Here is a 24,721-nt window from a genome sequence, read left to right as displayed (position 1 = left end):
GGCCCTTTAGCTGTTGGTGGGCTCGCAAGTCCTATCCTACCCTATCTCCAACTCATATCATCCCTGAGCTATGCTGGCTGGGGTTGATGGGGTTTGGAATGAGTTGATCAACATCTAGAGAGCTGCAGGTTCCCCATTCCTGTTCTAAAGTTGATGGTATATTGCCAATTCATGAAGCCACCTGAAGATAAATCCTTGATCCATTGGTGGATAGGTGGATATTGTCAACTCATGAAGCCACCTGAAGATAAATCCTTGATCCATTGGTGGATAGGTGGATATTGCCAACTCATGAAGCCACCTGAAGACAAATCCTTGATCCATTGGTGGATAGGTGGGATTTTCCTGTGCTGCAGAAAGGTGAGCTTGTAAACAAAAGGGCACATGACTGCCATTTCCTCTGTTGAGGCATGAGGTCCCACACTGTTGAGAGACATCTTATCATGTCCGTATTATGTGATAATTTCCATGGTTGTTGGATGCAAGCCTAAACACTTGAGAAGCAGGACTTTCATTAAGTTGGTTCAGAGGAACTAATTGATAATGCCCTCTCTGTTTCTCACTCCAAATGAAATGTATTTCTTTCTTTTAGGAGGCGCTAGAAGTTCACAAGCCTCACTTTATTTCCCGCTCACAAGAACGCCTAAAGAAACTCAAACACATGGTACAGCTGAGGAAAACCCAGCAGGGTGATGCTTCAAGAAAGAAACAAGGGGCTGCTCTTTCTCGCAAACTTTCCACGTCTTCCATTACGAGTAAGAAGAAACAGTATACAATTCCTCATCCTCTCAGTGGTAAGTTCACCTGTGGCACTTTAACCAAATTATCACAGTTTCTGCTAGAATATGCAGTCTTCCTTTGTTAATGTTTGGTGCTCCAGCCCGGAGATAGTCTTTCATACTGCATGGATGTAATTTGTGGCGAAGCTAAATGTCATGCTCATGTATCAATATATAATTCTCCAAAAGCCTTTGCCATTGTATCAGTTCAATTCACTCCAATCTCCCCAGTCATACTACACAAAAGGGGCAAATCAAAAGGGGCAAATCACAGGATCTCTTTAAGGAGAAGTAAGCTTTATTTCTGCAAACTGTACCACAATGCCTTTGCAACATAGATCTCATGGAAATATTTTCTCTGTCTTAGGGAGAAACTCTAACATAGTATGGCAGTTGTGTTGCTACTTTTTCCTTAAATTAGGGATGAGGAACCTGTGGTTCTCCAGATGTTGGGCTCCAACCCCCATCAGCCCCAGCCAGGCATGATGGGTGTTGTAGTCCATGGAGGGCCATCAGTTCCCTATTCTTGTCCTAAATAATTATAGGCCTAGGGTAGCTCATTTCTACTGAGAAAAAGAGGGTCAACGGGACTTTGTTTTTAAGAATCCTGTGCCTGTGTGTGTGTGTGTGTGTGTGTGCAGTATCCATTCTGATCAGGGTGGGCAGATGAGATAAGCTTCACATCCTCACATGGTGCCTTCTTAACAAGAATCATATCTGCCTGTAGTTATTTAGGAAATCAAGATTGTAGCTGTCTGTTACATATTCAGGAAACATCCAGTCCGATGTGCAACTTCTAATGACCAGTAGTCATCATTGATGTTTTGCAGTGTATAAACTCAAGAAAGCATCAGATGGAATTGTTCTATTTCAGAGATAAAGTAGCATGCCATGTCTATTCTGTAATTCATTTTTCGGCGGTAGAAGATCTAACAGCAATGCAAAAACTTTTTGCTAGATAAGTGGCTTCCTTTTCTTAACAGCTCAGCAAAAAGTGTGGGGGGGGGGTTTATAGGGTGGAGTCCTAAGGGATTCATTCTTTCATTTTTCTCACCGTAAAATTTGAGAGCATTCTTCTGCTTTACCACAGGAAGCAGGGCAGCTACCCCCCGGTGACATTTCTCATTGTAAGCTCCCCAAATCCCTTTACTTCTGGGAACCCTGCTTTCAAATAAAAGAAAAAGATAGCAAACATAATCCAAAGTGATAGAGCCAATAGTGAAAATGCTTGCCTACTGAACTTTTCTTTCTCTGTAAAGCTTAACATTTAAAAGCTTGATCTTTAAAAGGATGAATATGGTCATGCTTGAGCAATTACAGATTAGTTTAGATTATACTTTGTCTTGTATATATATATATATATATATATACGATAATTTCATCTCTATACTTATTTTTTTATATTCCCAAAGCATGCTGCTTATTCTTGTAACTTGTAATATAAATCCTTTTTCTTTTTGCTTTACAGCTTTGTAAGCATAATTTTGCATGTGCTATTTCTTTTCCGCAATAATATGACCCCCCCCCCACTTATCCACAAACTTGAGCACAGCTCCATTATTGCCAGCTGCAGCTTCACAACAGACTTTAATTTGTACAGTATTGCTATGTTCCATCTTCACCATTATTCAACAGGTGGCTCTCAGTCAGGATTAGGGCATCATTAATCAACTGGGAAGTTGCCTTTCTCAGACAAAAGGCAGGGCAATTCTGTGGAAGGACTGCCTCTTGTAGCACAGAGAACTTGGCTTAAGCCAATGTCATAGCAAATAAATGGTGGGAGTGCAGGCAGGGGTGGAGGAAGGGAGTGTGGTGGGTGCAGACCGCCCCGGGTGTCACCACGGGGGGGGTGACAACATGCCAGGCGGCACTCACCGTGGGCCTGCAGCACACCCGAGCCACACGTCTCTCCTGGGAGAGACGCGGTGGCTTGGGCGCGTGCAGGCTCCGTGCTGCCCAAACAGTTCACCTGCTGCCTCCACCCCTCCAGCCATAGGGCAGCTGAGAGGGAGGAGGCAGGCAGACTCTAGAGGCCCCACAGTGCGCCCCAGGACTAATGCTTCTTTGAAGTCTGCAGTGCCTTCCCAGACACTTTTGGCTAGCATGAGCCTTGTGGAGATGTCAAGACTGGGCAGAGGAAGGTGAGGAAGGGAAGAACAGAGAACTGGAGAAATTGAACCATGAGGAGGGACCATTGCGAATATTGACTCAGACCCTAGAGATGGGGCAAGGGGACTGTCAGGGCAGAAGTCCACCTCTGTGCCATAGGAGACCTTGTACATCACAGGAACCTGACACTGCACCAGGACTGTCGCCTCCGAAAGCCTCCTCTGGTTCAGGGGATGCCTGCAGATACATCATATAGCAAGCTGGCCCACTAACTCTGCCTCTGTCACAATGGATGTACCGGTGAGAACAAACTCAGCAAACCAAGCCTCTCTGAAGGAGGGCTTGCTTGCTTGCTCAGTCCCGTGGCTCAGGACACCAACCGCACAAAAGGAGGGCTTTGGGGGGCATGTAAAGTGTCAGAACAACATCTTAGGTGCTGCTTATCCATGCACCTGTTGACCTATGCACCTTGTAACGTGACTGATATACCATAGCAATCCATGCATTAAAGCTTTTGGCAAACAAAAAACAAACAAAAAACCAAGCTGTGAATCAGAGTCCTGCTGGCAGTCTCCCTCAGAGCCTGTCAATCACTCTTGATATTGAGCTTCCAGTGGCAGGCAATTAACTTCTTCACAGGACCCTTAACTCCATTTAGTTGCTAGGGAATCATTCCATGAGTGACTAGGATCTGGGTGGGATTCACTCTCAATAGTACTAGTAGTAACATATTACTCAGTCCTGAGTGAACATAGGATGATGAGCATAATTACAGCTTATGTATGTTCAGCTGCAGGATGTTGCTGACCACAGTGGTCAAGAAAGAGTTGGCTAGATCACTATGTTTGTTGAGCTTTCCCTTCGCTCAGATAATGGAGGTACCTTAACAAATCACACAGTTTTTATAATCATTGGTTGCATTTTTCTCTTGCCCTTTGTTCTAAGGAGCTCAGGGAGGCAAACATGGTGTACCTTCCCTCATTTTATCCTCACAACCACCCTGTGAGGTAGGCTAAGACCCAGGGTCACCCAGTAAACCTCTTGCCTGAGCAAGGATTTGAAACAGGTTTTCTGAATCTAAGTACAACACTTTGCACAGTACGCATAATATTCATGATTATTATAATATAATAACAATTATATAATATAATAACCACAAGTACAAATGTATGTGTACTTAAAACCATGTACCCTCTTTAAAAATGCAACATTGTCTAATCTTATTTTCTTGCTTGGAAATTTCATCGTTTTGACTTTTCATCTGTTTACAGCATCTTGACTTCAGAAACTAAAAATTATATTGAGGTAGAGGGAAAAATATCACATTAAGTAACAGCATGCAATAAGATTTTTGCCTAGATGCATTATGCTGGCAAAATGTTCGGTAGTAAAAATGCAGATGTCTTTCTTACGAGCTAAGAAATTATGTACTCAAGTGACCGTATATTAAAACTATGACAATCTGTCTACATGTATAGTGTGAGGCAGAGGCGAAAATCGTGAGTTAGGATACAGGGAAACAATATGACCTGGGGGGCATCACTATATCTCATCCTAACCCTCCCGTATGAAGTTGTTCTGTCATAAAATGGAACCCATGTATGCTGTCTTTCACTCCTTGGTGGAAGTATGGGGTACATGTGTGATAAATACACAGATCCAGAGATATATTGCACATCAGAATTGCAATCTGAGGCCCAATGAACATCCTGAGATATGTGTCTTGTATTCTTCTTTGAATTTACGAGTGTATGGCCATACATTGCAAAAAGTCCTGAATTCTTACTAAATTTATTTAGCCTATGTGGATCAAACTACATAGGAATTTGACACTGAAAAAACATTGCTCCTAAAGAATATAATGCAACTGCAAAGCTTGGAAATGGAATTTAATAAAGAACTGTATGTCCCCCCCTACAGTAAATGCAAAGGGAAGAACACCGCCCCCTCTTCTTTTGCTTGACTTTGTAACTTTGGTAAATCCTTGTTCATCTGTAATTCAGCACTGAAGAGAGAAAGTAGGCACTGAATCTTCATTTCTCTACTGATGAAACATGGCAGGAGAACTCCCTAAAGGAAGTAGTTTCAAGGTGCCCTTTGCTACAGTTACAAATTGATGAAAATCTAAAGATGACTTACCTTTCATGTCAAATAAACTGTTGCTGAAAATCTGATTTAATAAAAGTGGATATCGGGGGAGTCACCTTCCTTATCACCCCAGAGAGCAGTAAGGGGTGAGGCACAGGGGCTGTTGTGGGAGAGGGAAATTGCTCTCAACTGGAAGTGTACAAAATACCTCCTCATGATTTTGAGCAATTCCCCCTCTCACCCAGCTGCCCACCCAACCCATCCCACACTGAGACAAAAGCTTCTGCAGAAGTTCTTGTACGTGAATAAGTTTACTGCCCAACATAAATCTGAAAAACAAAGTCCCTCTACAAAGTCAGATTTAAGAACCACCTTAAAACCCGCATGAAGGCCATTGAGCATTACTTGCTTAGTGGTGCTTACAATATTTGAAAGCCTCTTGCCATGGAAGAACATCTCGAACTTTCTCATATACAAAACCTAAGGACCTTAAAGCTATTTTTATGCAAGGAAGGGATCTGAGAGAAAAAGACACACACCACTTGATTGTAAGAAAACCTCTAAGGGGTTTACAAAAACATAAAGCAAAACATTAAAACATATGCATAAAGTGTATATGCTTTCACAGAAACTAAATATCACATGGAAAAAGAGAAAAAAAAATTACTTTCTCATTGTGCTATTACTAAAGATAAATTTTATCTTCCAAAGTGAGTAATAAAAATGTGGTTTTAAATACATTTATTAATTACTCAAGCAACAGCAGTTTCCTTCCTGTCATGGTTATTAATGATAAATGTCTCTAGCAAGAAACTTTTTCCATAATTTATCTGCCGCACCTTATTCTTCATAAAAATATAATGTAGTCTTTGTGAGGTTTTATATGTTCTCAGAATGACAGAAACTACTGTATCTCTTAGGCATTTGATAAATTTCTTTAGCACTCTGCTCATCATAATCATAACTGCAGCCCTGTTGGATAGGAAATTATCACTTCCATTTTGCAACCTGGCTCAACAGCACAGTGGTTATTTCATCACTCAATCATTCATTCAGCTATTCCGTCAGTGCATAAAGATACCTATCAAGCAAATGAAGAAGCAGTTCAAGCACCTGCTGTGTGAAGAGACAAAGATTCATTAAACCATCTCTGGCTGCATGCAGAAGTGGCATGAATCAGTGCTCAGTGTTCTTCTTACACACAAATCACTACTATGCCCATGGAACTGAATACTTCTTCACTGACCAAGCCATAGATGTCCACTGCTAACCTTTCAACCTCAAGCTCTTCTTTCCCCTGTGTTCCCAAAGTGAAAGCTGCAGTTTTCAGGATTCTAACAAATATGGCAACATACCAACACCAACTGTAATTTGATATACCTCAATTTCAAAACTTCTTCTATTCTGTCCACTTCAGGTGGACTCTCTCAAGATCACACTTTTAAAAGATTACTTAAAATGGATAAGCATTCATCTCTCAATAACTATTTATGAGCTAGAGTTGCCATTTTACAATATGTCTTGAAGGATCCTAAGTCTTCATTCCATTCATTGAAGGAGTTGCTATGCATAAAAAGAGAGTTTTCTGCACACAGAAGGGCTTAATTCCATAAACAAAAGCTGTCCTGAGGGGAGAAGCTCATTTTGTTCACAGAGCAAATACACAACTGGTTGTGACGTACACCTTGGGGTCATAATAGATAGCTTAGTGAAGACGTCGACCCAGTGTGTGGCGTCTGTGGAAAAAGGCAGATACCATGCAAGGGATAATTAGGAAAGGAATTGAAAATTAAACAGCCAATATCACAGTACTGTTACACAAATCTATTATGTGACCACATTTGGAAAGCTGTGAACAGTTCTGGTCACCTCACCTCACCCCATAATGAATACTTTCAGTTTGGAAAAGGTAAAGATTATAGCAAGGAAAGATTATAGCATTTATGGGGGAAGGTTTAAAGAAAAGGCAAGTAAGAGGTGATATGGCTGAAGTTGATAAAAATATTTCTCTATACAATGCAGAGTTAAACTCTGGAACTCATTCCCACAGCAGGCATTAATAGCCATGAACTTGGGTAGCTGTAAAAGAGGACCATACAAATTCATGGAGGACAAGGCTATCCATAGCAACTAGCCACAATTACTATGTTCTCCTTCCACTGTTGGAGGCAGTATGCCTCTGAATACCAGTTGCTGGGAATCTCAGCTGGGTAGAAGAAGAAGAAGAAGAGTTTGGATTTGATATCCCGCCTTTCACTCCCCTTAAGGAGTCTCAAAGCGGCTAACATTCTCCTTTCCCTTCCTCCCCCACAACAAACACTCTGTGAGGTGAGTGGGGCTAAGAGACTTCAGAGAGTTGTGACTAGCCCAAGGTCACCCAGCAGCTGCATGTGGAGGAGCGGGGGCGCGAACCCGGTTCACCAGATTACAAGTCCACTGCTCTTAACCACTACACCACACTGGCTCTCATAGTGGCTGGGGATAGTGCTGTGGGGTTTATGTCTTGCTTATGGGCTTCCCCAGTGCTATATTTCTAGAAAAAGAGATGCTGGAACTCACCATGAATGCCTCCCTTGTTGTCTTATAATGGCAACGGTGCCCACTTGAGAAGTTCCAGAACTCAATTCCAGTGAGTTCTGGCTGGAAAAAAGCCCTGGGCTTCCCATAGGCATGTGGTTAGCTCCTGTGAGAGCAGGATGCTGGACTAGATGGGCCATAGGCCTGATTTGGCAGATTCTTCTTATGGTCTTATACTTCTTCACATCTAACTCCATTCTGTGAATGGTTGTTTTTTTTAAAAAACATGCTAGTGTGTCCTGTGCCTTTTTTTTTTAATGCAGTAAGCCTCCCCTTGGCATAGTTATATTATTATTTTATATTAGTACTGGCTACTCGTCTGGGAAATGGGAGGCAATAGTTTTGTGATCTCACTTCTACTCTGCCTGCTGAGCTGAAAAGAACAGGATAACCCTGAAATCTCCTCTCGCTCCCCCAGTGTTCTTGGAAGCGAATGTCCTGCTGTAGAAATTCTACAGCTTGGTAGTATTGAATTGTGACATTTTAGATATAAACATTTGAGATCATGAAGCTGAGAAGGCACTTGAATGCGAACAGGGCCAATCTTGTTCAGCAGCATGAACCATTTAGGGAAGAGAGAGAATATGCCCTGTGTTGACGCAGCTTGTTCTTAAGTCTTTATCCGTATCCAACCCTTGTGTAGATTTTCACTGCAACTCAGGGAAAACTTCAAGGACAGGGCCAAGTATGATTTGTCTGCAGGTTTCTTAGTCACTGGAGAGCTATATGTTATTTCAAAACAATAGCTGTAATATCAGTATTTGAAAAACAGAAAATCCCTCCACAACAGAGTGAGGTGATGGAAACATCCTCATTCCATTTACTGTATAATTTACGTTTTTAAAAAATAAAGGCCTGTATCTTCTTCACCATGTATCCTTCTGATTTATACTGAGGAATATGTTTTCCACCATTTCCCCAGTTACTTCGTTAAAGGCTTTGTTAAAGCATATCCTCTAAGAACTTGATTCCATTATTAGTGAAAGATGGTGTAACACTACAAGCTTGTGAACCATTGAAGGGATGGATTTTTATTTTTGTATTTTTATGTTGTAGACTCCCTGTGATCTTCAGTTGAAGGCCGATATTCAAATCTCTTTTTTTTAATCCAAATAATTTTTATTGGTTTTCATGTAAATACAAGAACAACATGTAACTACAGTGACTTGTCCAGTGGTACATTCTTATTCATATACCGTACACAATACACAAGCAATTTGTTTATTTATGCATTGCCAATTCAAGTATCCTCTCCACAGAGATTCTTGTGTTGTGAGTGCAATAAAAGTATCTTCTGTCTCATTTATAAAGGAAAAGGCAAATCTTGCCCAAAGTATTGAAGTGCTTTTAATTACCGTATTGGCCCAAATATAAGCCTCACCCGAATATAAGCTGCACCTTTAAAATTGGAGAGGTGGGAAGAAAAAATACCCAAATATAAGCCACTCCCTTTCTCGCTGCTCCTGGCTGCATACTGGGGAAGGCGGAGAGCCACGCTTTGCCGGTGGCCTTTCCCCTTCCTTCCTCACTCTCTCCCTTCCCGGCCTTGGGGGAGAGGATGGGAGACTATGTGCGGGGCGGGCGCTGCTTTGCCGCGCTCCTGGCGCTGTTTGCCCTACTCTCCTGGCTGCAAACCGTAAGGTTACAAAAATAAGCCACACTTTAACTTTTCATGGTCAGAATTTGGAGGGGAAAGTGAGGCTTATATTTCAGGCCAATACGGTACCCTTCTATAACGAGCAAGGCGTTTTGATAGATACAAATCTAAGAAATAAAAATAATTAATGTTTGGGTGTATATGCATCCATCTATCTGCCCCAAGGCCTCTTCTCAACCTTCCAGTGGTGAATAGAAGGCAATACATTTAACCGAGGAGCCACAAAAAAAATCTTGTAGGAACAGAAATAAATTTAGAGCTGGCACCACCGACTACTGGCCCCATTGTTGTCTATAGAGTTGGTTTTCTACTTGGATCTTTCAAATTAATTGCGAGCACGGGCAGTTTAATCGGTATTTTAGCTAGCCTTTCCTGGATTACAAGAATATTATATAAACATGGAGATGAAGATTTTCGAAAGCTACAGTGTCTCACAGAGGGCTTTTAAAGCACAGATTGGCAGCTACTGAGAACAAGAGGATAATCTATAGCGCAGCTCAGATGTGATGGTGGACAAACTCTTTCCTGTCTCAATCTCTTCCCCTTCAGGAAGCACTCATTTCCCGCATGCTCTACCCACTTCTTTGTATCCAGATGGGTAGAGGTAATTAATTTCACACTGGAAACAATGAGGAACCAGCTCCGCACACCTGCCTTGCAAATTATGGGCAGGTTTCCAATGCACTGACCATCTCTGTTATGTCATAGCATGTTCCCAGCATTTATATATAATAGTCATTTATCTCTAGCCAGCATCTCCTTGCGCTTATGTGAAATCTGATGCGCGCAGGCAGCTGTTGGAGACATCTTTGCATGTGCACCTGCATTGTACATACAGTGGTTTCCTTGATACTGCAGTGAATGGGGACTATTGTTTCCTCTGGAAGTTCTGTGCGTGAGGTCATTAACAAACTGGGGTCAAAATGAGTAGTCTCCATGATATGCCATCAAACCCACTATTTTTATTTCAGGGTTGCTGTGAAACAAAATCAAATTCCTTGGGAGACCTTTCTCTCTATATTTAATGTAAATGGAACAACGTATCTATTGAGAATGTAGGATCATTAGATCATACATAAATCACACAGTCCATTTTGTCAATGGTCTCTTAATTTATGGAGAATAGCAGCCTACATCCCGGATCCTTTTCCATATAAATACCAGCATCTATCTGTGCAGTTCCTGTTTACCTTCTCGGCTTCCCGCCCCCTAAAGAGTTTCTTACTAGAGACAGTTGTAATTCATGCAGAAGATTTCACAAGGTGCTAAAAGTAAATTGAGAAAAAATTATCATGTTTAGCCAGCAGAGGATTTTATCATCATAGGAGCACTCTAGTGGCAAACAACCTGAAATTCTTTTACTAGCCTTTTGTTTTGTATATTTTTTATGTTTGATTTCAAGGAGGCTAATTAGTCCAAGATAGACTACTTTGCTGTTGACTACATTGAACAAATTAGAGATCCCACTGTGATGAACTGAATAGAAACAATGTTCAAATAACCAGATTTAAATCTCAAAAAAGCATCATGTAATTACTTCAGTGACAGGGCTACCAGCTGTTTATAGTACTTTAAATCTTCATAATGAACAGCCTTGTGATCTTAGTGTACACAAGCACTCTTAGATGTTTTTTAATTTGCAAGAACATATGTCTGTGTGATTTTATGTGTTAATATACCTGAGTTCCCCATTCTCCTTTTAGGGACACTGTTTCCTTACTGGGGGGGAACTACATTATAGGGAATAATAAAGCTGCCATCCAACTTTGCATTCAATATTTGTTCATTCTCTTGACTTGTTATTGATTTATCTTACAGTGAGCTTGTGAAATCCATATTTTCATGAGTATTTAGAAGTAACAGAATTGATGGTCTCCCTTGGTGTGTTCAAGTAATTACTACTGTGAAGTTTTGGAAGTTCTATGATACTTTTCATGGATCTGAAACTGTTTACACACACATGCCACAGGCTGTTCTCTTTCAGTCAGGGATAGGCAACCTGTGCCCCCTCAAATGTTGAACCACAAGTCCCATTATCCCTAACCAATGTCAATACTGGTTGGACCTAATGGGGCCCCAAGTAGCCAATATTAATATGAGGACTTAGGGGATTTTGGATAAAGGAAGAGAATATGAGTGTTCCTGTGTGCAAACATGAGTGGTGAAAACAGGACAGCAAGAATATATTGAGCCCTAAAAGGATTCTTCACACATGCCTGAAATGCAAAATAATATTCTCCATTGTGGAGGGATGCGGGTGGCGCTGTGGGTTAAACCACAGAGCCTAGGGCTTGCCGATCAGAAGGTTGGCAGTTCAAATCCCCGTGACGGGGTGAGCTCCCGTTGCTTGGTCCCTGCTCCTGCCCACCTAGCAGTTCGAAAGCACATCAAAGTACAAATAGATAAATAGGTACTGCTCCAGCAGGAAGGTAAACAGCGTTTCCGTGCTCTGCTCTGGTTTGCCAGAAGCGGCTTAGTCATGCTGGCCACATGACCCAGAAGCTGTACGCAGGCTCCCTTGGCCAATAAAGAGAGATGAGCGCTGCAACCCCAGAGTCGTCCATGACTGGACCTAATGGTCAGGGGTCCCTTTACCCTTTACTGTGGAGGGGACCCATTAACTTCATTTATAGAATACTTAAATCCTATGGCTTGGGTCTGCAGCTTCATGACGTTCACATTCATAGGCACACATTACAGTTTTCTACATGTTTGTTTCTATATTTTTGCCTCTATCCAGACAGTTTTTCTTTGCTTTTCTTTCCCCAGTAAACACTATCTTTTACAATCCTCTTCCACGGTTAATGTGTGTACATCTTGGGCTTCCCATCATCTTTGATATTGCCATTTTCCTGCCTTTTTAATAGTTTTGTCCTGTGTTTCTTGCAGTGTAATCCAGAACATGTTTACTCATTGAGCCCCACTGTACCACAACCAGGATTATGCCTTTAGCTACCTTAATCTCTTCTGTACTTTTTCCTTCCAAACACAGATTTTAAAAAGTTTGAAACTGTTTAGGAAACATCCCCACATTTCTTTTTGTCACAACTTTTGGACTGCTTACCTAATGTGAATTTAGCATGTGCTGCTTTGCTCTATGCTTTCACCTGGGAAGGGGCATGTCAATAACTGTTTTCATGTTTTACAGACTGCTTGCAAATTTTACGTGTATGCACCTTCTATCTCAATAGTTGCATTTAGTCCAGGACAAAGCTGAGCTGGAGATAGCTGTTGGCTTCCAGTTCTCTCCTTGCCTCCAACATTTGTGCCTGGGTTGGTGGGCGTCAAACCAATACTCAGTGAATCAGGAACAAAAACAGAAACAAACTGAAGTACATCAAAGCTGTTGTTGCCTAGGCTCCAACAAATCTTTGATAGGTCTTCCAGTCTGGGATGGCAAGGGCAGCTAATGGCTTGAGAACTCTTCACTGACCCGAAAGATGCTCCAAATCACAATTCTTGGGGCTTACCATGTGGAACTCCTGAAATCTTTGTAAAGGAGTTAATTTGCAGCTTCTTCAAAGTATGCTGAAGTGTATTTTGTATCTGAAAATTCTTGTCCCGTTTCAAGCCAGGCCCCAGTGCATTTGAATTTTTGTCCATTAAAAATGGGATTTACTTCTGGTGATAACTGGGGTCCCATTTCCAAGCAAATAATATTACCCTTGAAAAAAGGGAAGCCATGGTGTTTACAGAGCTTAATTCGGTCCAGGGTCTACCATTTCCAATTTAAAGTCTGAGCTTTGGGACCAGGAAAGTGACAATACAAAAGAGAATGCCACTGAGCATTTGCAAGTGGCACTACTGAATAACTGCAACCATTCCCTACATATTTAACATTAGAAGGAAGGGCTACAAAGGGTGTCTGCAGATGACTTCTTTATTGAGCTTTCACAGATGTTCTACAGCTTCCACTGTTTATTGAGTATTCATCCTGATTTATCGGCTTGGAGGTTTTATGACTGCCTGCCAATCCATTGCTATCCCACACTTTCCAGTTCATGTCCCCATCACTTTCCTTCGTGCAAAAAGTCTGGTTGTTTTTAAGTGGCTTTGTTGCATCAGAGCACTTTAATCCACTTTAATTGTGCAAGGCTAAGTTTGCTGGTATGCAGTTGAATCTCCTGCAGAATTGTGACAGGTCTGGAAGGAACCCCAGGTCAAAGAGTGCAACTCCCAGGCATGCTTCAACCACAACCAGCTCTTCTGTTGGAAGTAAGTTCAGTCTTCACTTCTGTGCATCAGCAATTTTATTTGTAGGCAGGAATCCAACTTATTCCTTTTTTCCCTCTTTTCCCAGCCTGCCTTCCCTGTGGCTTTAAGTGGCTTTCCAACTAGCAAATGTGTTTTGCTCCTCATTCATCTCCATTCTTTGGGGCCAGCATTTGCATTTGTTAAAATACATTACGAAAATTAGCTATTTATTTTGGTCTCCTGCCCTAAGATCTTGGTGGAGCTTCCTTGTCTCACTAGGGGATTGTCACAAATAAATTACTGCTGTGCAGGATATTTGATAAAATCCAGAATCCCAGCAGGGTTAAAAGATTTGAATAAAACATGGATTAACTTCATTCTATTTACATGTTGCCTTTTTATGCCTCCTACCTTGAGTCTCTCTTAAGCTGTCAACTTTTGAGCTGTTTTTCTCTAGTCCCCTCAGATTACTTTTTACTTTATGTTCATAGAAACCTTCTTGTAATAATCTTACAAATGTCATTTCCTAAGGGATGACTCTTACACTCTTTGCATTGCCTGCTTCATGTGTCACTGGTTTTTCTCAGAGTGTTAGTGCAGCTCTCAGTTGCCCTATTGAACACTCTTCTGTTTATAATTGTCTGGTTTTTGTCATCTCTGAAATACAGCAGGGACAGAATTCCAGCTAGATCTGCCTTTAGCTGCTTGTTGTTATTGACTAAGGATTGACTAAGGACTGTTTTTGTCTTTTGGTTGGGATGCAAATACATACTGGCATGCTCAAGTCACACAGTTAAAGTGGATTTGGTGCTGTTGTGCAACAAGTTTGCTTCTCCCGCCAAACCCCAGGATTTTTGTGATAAGAAAGGTGATGGGTAAATGCACTGGGAAATATGGATTAACAAATGCTTGAGATGGTGTCATCTAACCTCCTCGCAAATGGATCTGAATGAATGTTCAACAAGCAGCTAATGTCATACAACTTCCCTGCAATCTTTGTGCAAACAAATCAGGATGAATGCTCAATAAATATGTAACCTGAAAGCAGCCTACAGTTATGACCATGCAATGCATACATGTTTTTCCTTTGAAAGTGCTATTAATATACTTGTATAATCACTTATAATTTTAACCTTATTTGTATTAAAGGGAATGTTCTATATAATTCTTTTTAACCACCTCCTGAAATTTAATTGAAATGCTACAAGAATGGATATTGTGTGGGGGGTTTTTTAATTTGTTGATAGAAGCCTTAGGACAGTAAATATGTTGTCTCACATAGCTGGGTGTGTTTTCCGAAACCCCTCCTCTCCTTGTGTGATCCCTAACACAAGGATGGCCCTCAAGATGTTGTGGGACTCCAACTCCCATCAGTCCCAGCCAATGGTCAGGGATTATGGGTACTGAAGTCCCACAACATATAGAGTGGAGGGCTCTATTATAGTTCACAGATTAATAATAATAGTCTACGGTCTATAATAGCATTTGAGAGTTTCTCCCACAGTCTGTTACAGTTGCTTAAGTATAATAGGGAAGTTTTGAAATAAAAAATATCCACATGGCTGTTTTGTTGTTGTTGTTTTTTAAAAGCATTTGAAAAACATGGGGGGGAATATTTGTTTATTCCGTTCTTTCCCTTATCTTAAAACAGTATCATTATGGGATGGGGAATGTTGTATGTTGACTTGCGCAAATGGTACTACTGTCCTTAAACAAATGCGGCGTCATTGGCATCAAAATGCCGACCAATATCCCCCCTTCCCAATTTAACCCAAATCTATCCTTTCTGCAGAAAATCTGATAAGATTTATTTTATTTTATTTTTTAAACCTATTGTAAATAACCTGTTTGCAATATCTGAATGACATGTTTGCAATATTAAGTCCCCATCTGGAAGCACCCTGAAAGCCATCTTTCCCCTTTCCCCCAGGAATGTAATTGAGATACTGTACTAGGTGTGGCTCCTTTAAATGCCTGAATTCACTGGTTGCCTGGAGCAACCTCCATAAATATCCATGAAACACATATGGTGACTTTAAAAGCTAGGAACAGAACCTGCCGAGAGAAGATCTGTATTCAGGGCAGCGGGTGCTGAGTTGACATCTGTATCAAACTAAGGAGCTCTGCGGTGTCTTACTATCTTTAATACACACACAACCCCCCCCCCCCCGCCCAGCAGTATGTCTCAAAAGAAAGGAAGCAAGAGGTGGCACTTTTGTAATCTAAACCTAAGTAAATCCACTGATTTCAACAGGACTTACTTCTAAATAATTGGGGAGATTTACTTCTAAGTAAGTGCAATTCAGCCTCTATTTGTTTTAAACCCTAGGTCATAGCAATTCCTTCTGAGCAAGACTTAAGTCTATTTAGGATCAGAGCCTCTTTTTTGTTTTTGTTTACTAAGAAGCAGATTCCCACTAAGCTGATTGGAACATTTCCTGGTAGGTTTGTTTAGGATTACAGCCTATATTTACTTGGAAATAAGCCCTCACCGTGCTCACTGGGGCTTGCACCCAGCTAACTTTGCATAAATATTACAGCCATGCAGCACAATTCTGTGTATAGCTACTCAGAAGTATTACTCAACGCAGTTTACTCCTGAGTAAGTAAGCATGGGTATCAGTTTCATGGTTTCAATTCTATGCACACATACTATAAGGAAAACTATTCTCTTGGTCCTCACTTTTTCCTAAATGTGGTATAGATATTTATTCTTCAATACAGTGGTACCTCAGGTTACAGACGCTTCAGGTTACAGACGCTTCAGGTTACAGACTCCGCTAACCCAGAAATAGTATCTCGGGTTAAGAACTTTGCTTCAGGATGAGAACAGAAATTGCGGCATGGTGGCACGGCAGCAGCAGGAGGCCCCATTAGATAAAGTGGTGCCTCAGGTTAAGAATGGACCTCCAGAACGAATTAAGTTCTTAACCCGAGGTACCACTGTATTTATATTTCAGGGTCTGCTCCAATAATTCAGAGTTTCTCCAGTGTGATCCTTTTCTGCTGCCACCCATTCCTTTAGAATGCTTTCAGAACCCCTCCTCAGAAAATAGGGAGGTTCTCTTCTACATCAGTAGAATGCCCCTGTTTCCTGAGGAGTGTTGGAGGGTATAATAGGCTTAGATGTGAGAACAACACCCAACATTGGAGATTTAATGAACTGTTAAATGTTTATTAAAGAGATACTTTGTACATACAATATACTTAATGGCAGTTTCTAAGGACTCAAGAGTCACTGCCAAATTTTGGCTTAGCTCAGCACAGCAGCTAAAAGGACCAGAAAAGGGGGCGGGGGAGGACAAAGTGGTTGTGTCCAGCTGCAAGTTACAATCTTCCTCTGACATTAAGCTGCCCCCGTCGTACTTCTGGGTGCCTGGACAGCATATCTTCCAACATTTCTCCTCCCAACTGATTGGGTTGCCCCAGCCACTCTGGGCAGCTTCCAACATATATATAAAAACATAATAAAACATTTAAAAACGTCCCTATACAGGACTGCCGTCCAATGTATAGTTACTTATGTCCTTGGCTTGGGTGTCACACAACTCCATACCCTCCAACATTTCTGTGATGAAAATAGGGACATCCTAAGGAAAAGTGGGACATTCCGGGATCAAATCAGAAACTGGGATGTCTTCTGTAAATCCAGGACTGTTCCTGGAAAATAGGGACACTTAGAGGGTCTGGGACAGTTTAGCTGATATAAAAACCTGCATGTACAGGCAAGTATTGTTAGCGCACCAGCAAGGAATAGCTTTAATATTCAAGTCTCAGCTGTCCCTGGTTTTCTTCTGGCCTTGCCTCACACCTCCATCATCAGCTTTCCCAGCTGACTTTTCTTTTTCTTATGCCACGTACAATTAACTGCCTTTTCTTCCTAGAACCTCCAGCCAATCAGAGTCTGCTGTTCCCCTGGCGAATCAAAATGAATTTATCTAATCTAAGACCCATCTATAAATACTAAAAGCTATTGGCTTTCCCTCTCCCTTTCAGAACCTGTCACTACTAGTAAACAGGCTTGCAAACATAGTGATAGCACAAGGCCTTGAACCTCGACAGTTGCATTCTGATAGCATCAGAGGTCGCTGAAATCTTTTCCAGAGCGCAAAATGAAAACAGACTGTAATAAACACAGCGTTCCTCCACACATACCTAGGAGTCAGCTCCATTAAACTTAATGGAACTTCAGCGTAAATATAAACAGGTGCGGAATGAATGGCTGCAGTTCTAAGCATATTTATTTGGAAACAAGTCTCACTGAAACAACTTTCATTTGCTACAAATTAGTGCAAGACCGTGGAGCTCATGGGTCTCCTTACCACAATGGCTTCTTGAAACAGTCCTGGGTTTAATTTTTGGAGAAGGTCCTGTGGACCTCCAAATACTCACAAGTAAAATTATTGGGCAGCATCATAGCCAGAGAATGTCTTCAAAGGCACTCTTAGTTTTTCAGCGATGTAGAGCATTGTTTAGAATCAATAGCCATGTTGATTCATGGAATTCTGAGGCAGTAGGGGGGATAACCCAGTCCATTGTCTTACAGTTCAGTAAGTATGTTGGGTTCTTCTCTGATACAATAGCATCATTTTTTTGTGACAAAGCCAACCTTTTGGTGTGGCTCCCTCCACCCTAATTTAATACATAAGCTCAAGTCTTAATACAGCCATTTCTTCCCCACCCCTTTAAACATATTCATGTTTCTTGTATAAATGTACGATATCATCACTCTCTGATATTATAGTCCAAAATTCCTGATATGGGTGGAGTAGGGATGACAATCTCTCTGGCTTAGCCATCTCTTGGTTAATGCTAATGCAGAATTAGGAGTCAAGAGAGACGAAAGCCAGGGTGTGATTGTTGCACACTCGATGATATTGCCCCGCTAGCTCTTCAAGCACAGAGGATGATCAGCAGAGTAGCTGTGTGGGATGAGATGCCTGGAGGGCCAGGGATATGTATCACTCTAGGAGATCCAAAAACATCAAGGGTGCAGCAACAGTTATGTTTAAACACTCCTCTCCCCAAGTTTTTAGATAAAGATGATGTGCCCAGGCTGCTTCTCTACATGGTCAAAGTGGCTTACAGTGGATAGCTCTTTACACAAAACAAAACAAAAGAAAACAAAACACTTAAAAGAAAACATACAACTAAACCCATGCAAAGCAACAGAAGATAACACTATCTGGTGGCTTCGAACTCACCATAGATCAGCTTATAGATCTTAACTAAGCCACAAGCCACCCAGAATGGGAGAAGCTTGCACCCTTTGAGGTTAAAATGGGCTAACCGCATCTATCATGCCCCATGTTCCTTAGAATCATTGGGTTACATAACTGTAGAGTTGGGTCCTGAGGGTCATCTAGTTCAAGACCCTGGACCCTCAACTTGCATGTGATTTGACCTGCCAGCTTCCCTACCAAGTCCTCTTGACTCACATTACAACTAAAATAAGGTGCGGGTGTCTATATTTTACAACAAAAGGAGAGCACAAGTGAGGGAATGCCAAGAAATGTGCTTGAAGTGATGGAGCAGCTAGGAGGTAGGGCAGAGATGTTTTTTGATGTTTTACAGAAACAGCAATCCCCTTCCAACCCCCTTTTAAATATGAATGAAGAAGGTCTATGAGAAAGTCACAGCAGTAAACAGACACGGCTTTCACAGGAGTAGCTGCAGTGGGATTATTGCACTTATCAGCATGCAGAGTCAGACAGCTGTCTTGAGCTTGGCAGGCACAGGTTAGCTCTGGTAGTGTGTGAACATAGAAAGCCCTCTTATATGGAGCCAGACCATTGGTCCGCTTACCTCTGACTGGCAGTAGGTCTCGAGAGTGTCAGGCAGAGGACATTTCCAGTCATACCTGGAGATGCTGGGGAATGAACCAAGGACTTTCTTCCTGTAAGGCACTGATGCTCTACCTCTGAGCTACGGCTCTCCTTGGATTCATATGTTAAACTCATTCCATGTACAAGAAGCAAATCAACCTGTGCAATTTAACCTCTGTTTTCCAATTGTTAGATAACCTGTTCAAGCCAAAAGAACGGTTCATTTCAGAGAAGGAGATGCACATGCGATCGAAAAGGTAGGGAGCATCTTCCATCCTGAAATAGATTACCTCCCTTCTGCTTGCAGCAATGAGGGATCATGAGTTCTCAAATTGATAGGGTGATCTAATGAAGTAAGATCACACACCCCACGTTTTGTTTTATTCTGAGTAGCATAACAGTAGCACAGTAAATTGTTGAGTTTGCAGCTGATGGAGATCAAAAGGCTCTTGAATGAGACTCTTGCAGTTTCTGGGATATTGCCCTGACAACAGGCAAGTTGTCAGGTTTGCCTTTTGGTGAGCAGGCCCTTCATATTGATCTAATGCTTTCTGCAGAAATAGTTGGAAAGTTGCTGCAGCTGTTTCGGATTCTAACCCCATGTTATTGACAAATGCATTGTCGAGTGAATTCCATGCACTGCATTAATGTGGAAATATCTTTCATGGAAGGTTTTTTGTAAAAAAAGAATTTAAAAAATGTATCGTGTGTACTGAAAACTATACAGGGGAATATACTGGTACTGCAATGGGTTCTCCCAGGAAGGATGCCATCAGCACTTTCTGGGCATGGTACAATGTCTGTGGATCGGGTCCCTAACAACACCACTACCCCGCTTATCCTTGCCCCAGCCACTCTGGGCAGCTCCCAACAAAATATTAAAAAAACAATAAAGCATCAAACATTGAGAACTTCCCTGTACAGGTAGTGATGACAACCAACTTGGCTTTAAAAGAGAATACGACAAATTCATGGAAGACTTGTCACTTGAAACGGTAGGCAGGGGAGAGTGCTATTGCACACAGAACCTACTTGCAGGCTTCTCACAGGCATCTGATTGGCCATTGTGAGAACAGGAAGCTATTCGCCATTGGCTTGGTCCAACAGGGCTTTTCTTGTGCAATGTCATTCACAAATCATCTAAAGAAAGCCAGAAAAGCAGCCTCCTTGCTTTAACTGCAGTGTTTCATAAGTGCTGACATTTACAGTACAGCAAAACATCCAAACAAACATACAAAAAGTTTGCCAACCTTGATAATTAAAAACAAGCAAAAAATAACTCTTGTGTATGTGCAGTTTCGCAACATTGATGTGTGAGCTACCGAGTCACAACCTAGCCTGCGTCACAGAGCTGATGTGAAGATAAAAGGAGGAAGGGGAATACAAATTGTACACAGCCTTGAGCTCCTGGGGGGGGGGGAGTCTAGTTGCAAATATACAACAAATATGTGCAGTTTCACAATTCTATTCAAAACATATATACACAAAATCATTTTACCAGCCTTGATTTTTTTTAAAAAAACAATCCTTGTGTCCCAGGTGGGAAGGGTCAACATTCCATCCTCTGATTGCTTAGCAACAGTATTTTAAGTGCCTTAGCAATTGTGCTGCCTGCTGAGTGCAGAAGCATTAATGCTGCCTTCATGTTTTGTGCTCTAACTTACTTCAGAAGTCTCTGGTTGACTAACTTTTTTATTTAAAGAAAGCTAAAAGTCTCTGGTCCCTGGTGGCTTCTAAACCCCTAAAATCTGTTCCTTAGTGCCCATTTGTCACTGGCCCTGGGTTCTGGGAGTGCTGCACTTTACTTTTTCCTGTATGAGTGAATGGCAGATTTTCATACAGTTGGAAAAGCAAAGATGCACATTCAGAGGCACCAATCTAAACTTTCTCCAAGTGTCTTGCATGTTGGTTGCAGTCAGTTTCCTTTTTATTTTTCAAAACTTAGTGGGGACCATTAAGAATCCAGCTTGCTTCTTGTTGACATAACTGCGGCTATGTTTCTTGGTCACGCTAGAGTTTTATGGATCCTAGGAAACTGCACATTTGCTTTTGTATCTATATATAATTAGAGAGTTTGTGTCTAAAAAATCCAATAGCACATTCCAGCACTTTACAATATTCCTTTTTATCTTTACAACAACCCGGTCAGATATGTTATGCTGACAAATTGTGACTTTCTTAAGGAGGCTCGGGGCAAATTAGACATGAAGCTAAATGCTTAATTAAAGATCACATCTGCACATAGGGAAATCACACAACCCTCCACACACACACACACACACGACTATGAGCCTTGGAAAAATCTACAATGGAAGGGGTTTTTTTCTGTATACTTCTTGCCATGGGGTGTATATATCAGAATTTCAGATCGGGACACAAGGGTTACACCTCCTTTCCCTATGCACTGCAGTCCTAAAAGCATGCTTGCTTTTAATTGTAGAAAAAAATAATTGGCATGGTTTCTAACAACACATTTAGCACTACATCTCGTTTGGCTCTGAGAAAGTTTCATGAGTGAGCAGGGATTTCAGCTCAGCCTGGGTTCCCCACACCCAAACACTATTGCAATCCAAAGTTATCCTTCCAAAATGCAGTGGAAGAAATACTGGAAGGCCTTAGGCAAGTGAAGGATACTTAGGAGAAATGAGTCTCAGCAGCTGCAGAGCATTGACAGGGGGCTTATACTGTTGCTTCCATAGCTATATATGTGCCCTTTCAAGGGCTTCACAGATTGCTCCCAATGACATTTATCTTGATCTGCACAGATGGATTAGGGTAATCTAACACCGTACATTTATCACATCAAGTTAAGAAATAGTCTTTAAAACTAACATTTTTTTCATGGCATTATATCATGAATCCATGAATTATATGAGCAATACAATTCCAGTACCTTGTCATATGCAATTGTGCAAGGAGTCATGTCCCAGTGGCTAGCCATTCTAAATTCCCCGGCCAACCACATTGCAGGGCAAGATAGCCTGACAAATCAAAAGTTCAAATGCCCAGTCATGGGCACCAAATGAGCAGAGCCTGGTCCACCCACTGAGGATAAAAGCTGACTGCGCCTAGAGTTTGCAGTCCATCAGCCAAAGAGCAATTTCTCCCTCCCTCCCTTCAGGCTGCTTTGTGTTAATTTTGTCTTAACCATATTTTCCTTCCTGTGCACTCTGTGACAGACTTTGCTATGGTTTCCCAGTGGTTGCCGTATTCAGAGCTGGGAAGGAATTTGCCTGCAAACAAATTGGGCCCGTTGGGATTTTTTACCTTTCTCATAGCAAAATGTCACAACTTTGGGTGGGTAAGGCATTGGGTGGAATCGTAATCATCAAGGTTTGGATGAAGTGGTGCATCACCCCGACCTAAGAAGGGTCTGTGTGGAAGTTTCTGTCCAGAAACCAAGTGTAGGGCAGGCTGGCCACGGAGCTTCCAGTGGCGACCTGGGGAAAGCCACCTTGGTAGATTAGCATCTTTTGGGAGGCCACAATCCTTGGCACAACGCTGTTCAAAATTTCAGCTCTTCAATAGGAGCCTGAAATGGATATACTTGGATATCCAGTGCCTGAGCCAAAGTCTACCTACATTTGTAATCAATAAAGTTGTGGCCAATGATGATCTCAGATCATGATCCTGTCCAAAATGTTCCTTTATGCCATACCTATTGCCTTCACACTGGGACACTGGGACTAGGCCCACAATAACGATGTACTTAAAAGCCTGCACACCTTAGAGCTCAGATGGAGAATCTGTGGCTCTCCAGATGTTGTTGAACTACAGCACCCATTATCTTTGGCTATTGTTAATGGAAGATGGAGCGAAACATCAACTGAAGGGCCACAGGTTACCCTGCCCCTGCCTTCTTCCCATACACCATTCCTTTCTTTCAAAGGCTCAGAAAACAACTTTTTGACACTTAGCATATTTTTAATATGTTCCAGGATTTATAATAATCTGCCTGAAGTGAAGAAGAAACAAGAAGAGAAACAGAAACGGGTAATCATACAGAGCAACAGACTGCGTGTTGAAGTGTTCAAAAAGGTAATGATTCTCCAGGGAAGTGAACACAATACTCATTGATGCAGAGTCTCTTTCTGCATTCTGTCATCCCAAAATCGCATACCTGTTGTACACCTTCAGTACCACCCTGTAGAGTAAGGATGGCTAGTCTGTGACCCTCCATATGTTGTTGGACTTCAACTTCAAACAGCCCCCAGAAGCACAGCCAATAGTCAGAGATGGTAGGAGTCCAGTACCATCAGAAGGGTCACAGGTTAGGCACCTCTGCAGTAGGAAACCCAGTATTCCCATATTTTAAAATCCTGTTGCAAGTTTTCAAAGCATTGTGACATCAGTAGTGCTGCTTTGCCTGGAGATGTGTGTGTGTGTGTATAATGCATTTGTGTGGATAGATGAACTATATTGGCCTGACTATAAGCCTCACTTTTCCCCTAAATTCCGACCGTGAAAAGTTAAAGTGCAGCTTAAATTCACGACCTTACAAAAATTGGCTTTTTACAATATCGGTGCTGAAACAGACATAGTGTAAAACGGAACAGGTTTGAGTGCCTGCGGAATTTTAAGGGAGCGGCTTATATTCAGGAATTGTCTTTTTTTCTCCCCCCCCCCTTGAATTTTAAAGGTGCGGCTTATATTTGGGTCAATACGGTATCTATTGGGGCACCCCAGATTTTTTTTCATGTGTTGGTAAACAGTAGTGTTTTGCTCACCCCAGTTTATGAGAAACTTCAGGGATGCCAACACATACATCAAGAGTCGGTTTCCTTGGAATGAAGGTCACCAGAGAAAGTGGTGTCTTTGGGATATATGGCTTTATTTACACATATATGCAGGCTAAGCATAGTATGAAAGGCCTCACAGCATTAATACTGAAACAGATCTTGCTCCCACTTGATGTTTCTAGAGTGGAGTTCAAAGGCCAAGGCTTTGGACGCAGCACAGAAAGCAAGTTGTGCCTCTGTGTCTTCCCAGATGAGACAGGCTCAGTTCTGTTGTTCTCTTAACATTCACTGATGACATCACTTCCAAGTTGAGGAGTAGGAGATGGAAGGCATGGCATTGTAACTTAAAGGCTGCTTTTATTTTTGTTTTATTGTAGCAATTGCTGGATCAGCTTCTTCAAAGAAATACCGAGTGACTAAAGATTCCTGGACACGTCATTTCTTCTTGGACACTGAATGCCTTCGTTGATTATAAAGCCATAAAAACTTGATGCGATCTTCACGACTTGGAGACTTTATTCATTTTAAATCTACAAACAAAGACTATAGCTTGATTTGAATTTTTTTAAAAAGGAATATTCAAAGTAATTCTGCCTTGGGGGGCTGGATTATATTCTGGTGGTCATGACGCATGGAAATACAGCTTTAAAAATGGTTGTTGTTGCAGCAGTGCAGCATTTATTTTGTACTTTTAAATTATAAAGCCAGCTTTTTATTCATAGATGAGAATCATATATTGTCACTACAAATACA

General features: G+C 41.5%; 1 protein-coding gene across 3 annotated transcripts in view; it reads left to right on the top strand.

Annotated features, from left to right (window-relative positions):
* The window catches only part of LOC308477043 ((E2-independent) E3 ubiquitin-conjugating enzyme FATS), a 132,312-nt gene extending 107,842 nt beyond the window's left edge, over window positions 1-24,470 (top strand). For all 3 annotated transcript variants that reach the window (XM_081005220.1, XM_081005221.1, XM_081005222.1), the window contains 4 exons: window positions 593-794; window positions 19,423-19,486; window positions 23,168-23,267; window positions 24,346-24,470. In XM_081005220.1, coding sequence (XP_080861346.1) covers window positions 593-794; window positions 19,423-19,486; window positions 23,168-23,267; window positions 24,346-24,384 — 405 coding nt within the window. In that variant the 3' untranslated portion in view covers window positions 24,385-24,470. The remainder of the gene's footprint in view (window positions 1-592; window positions 795-19,422; window positions 19,487-23,167; window positions 23,268-24,345) is intronic.
* The last annotated feature ends 251 nt before the right edge of the window (window positions 24,471-24,721 follow it).

This window comes from Podarcis pityusensis (genome assembly GCF_964106645.2).
Source record: "Podarcis pityusensis genome assembly, chromosome: 5".
Lineage (NCBI taxonomy): Eukaryota > Metazoa > Chordata > Lepidosauria > Squamata > Lacertidae > Podarcis > Podarcis pityusensis.
The sequence above is the reverse complement of the archived record's forward strand: the minus strand, read 5'-3'. Positions and strand labels throughout refer to the sequence as shown.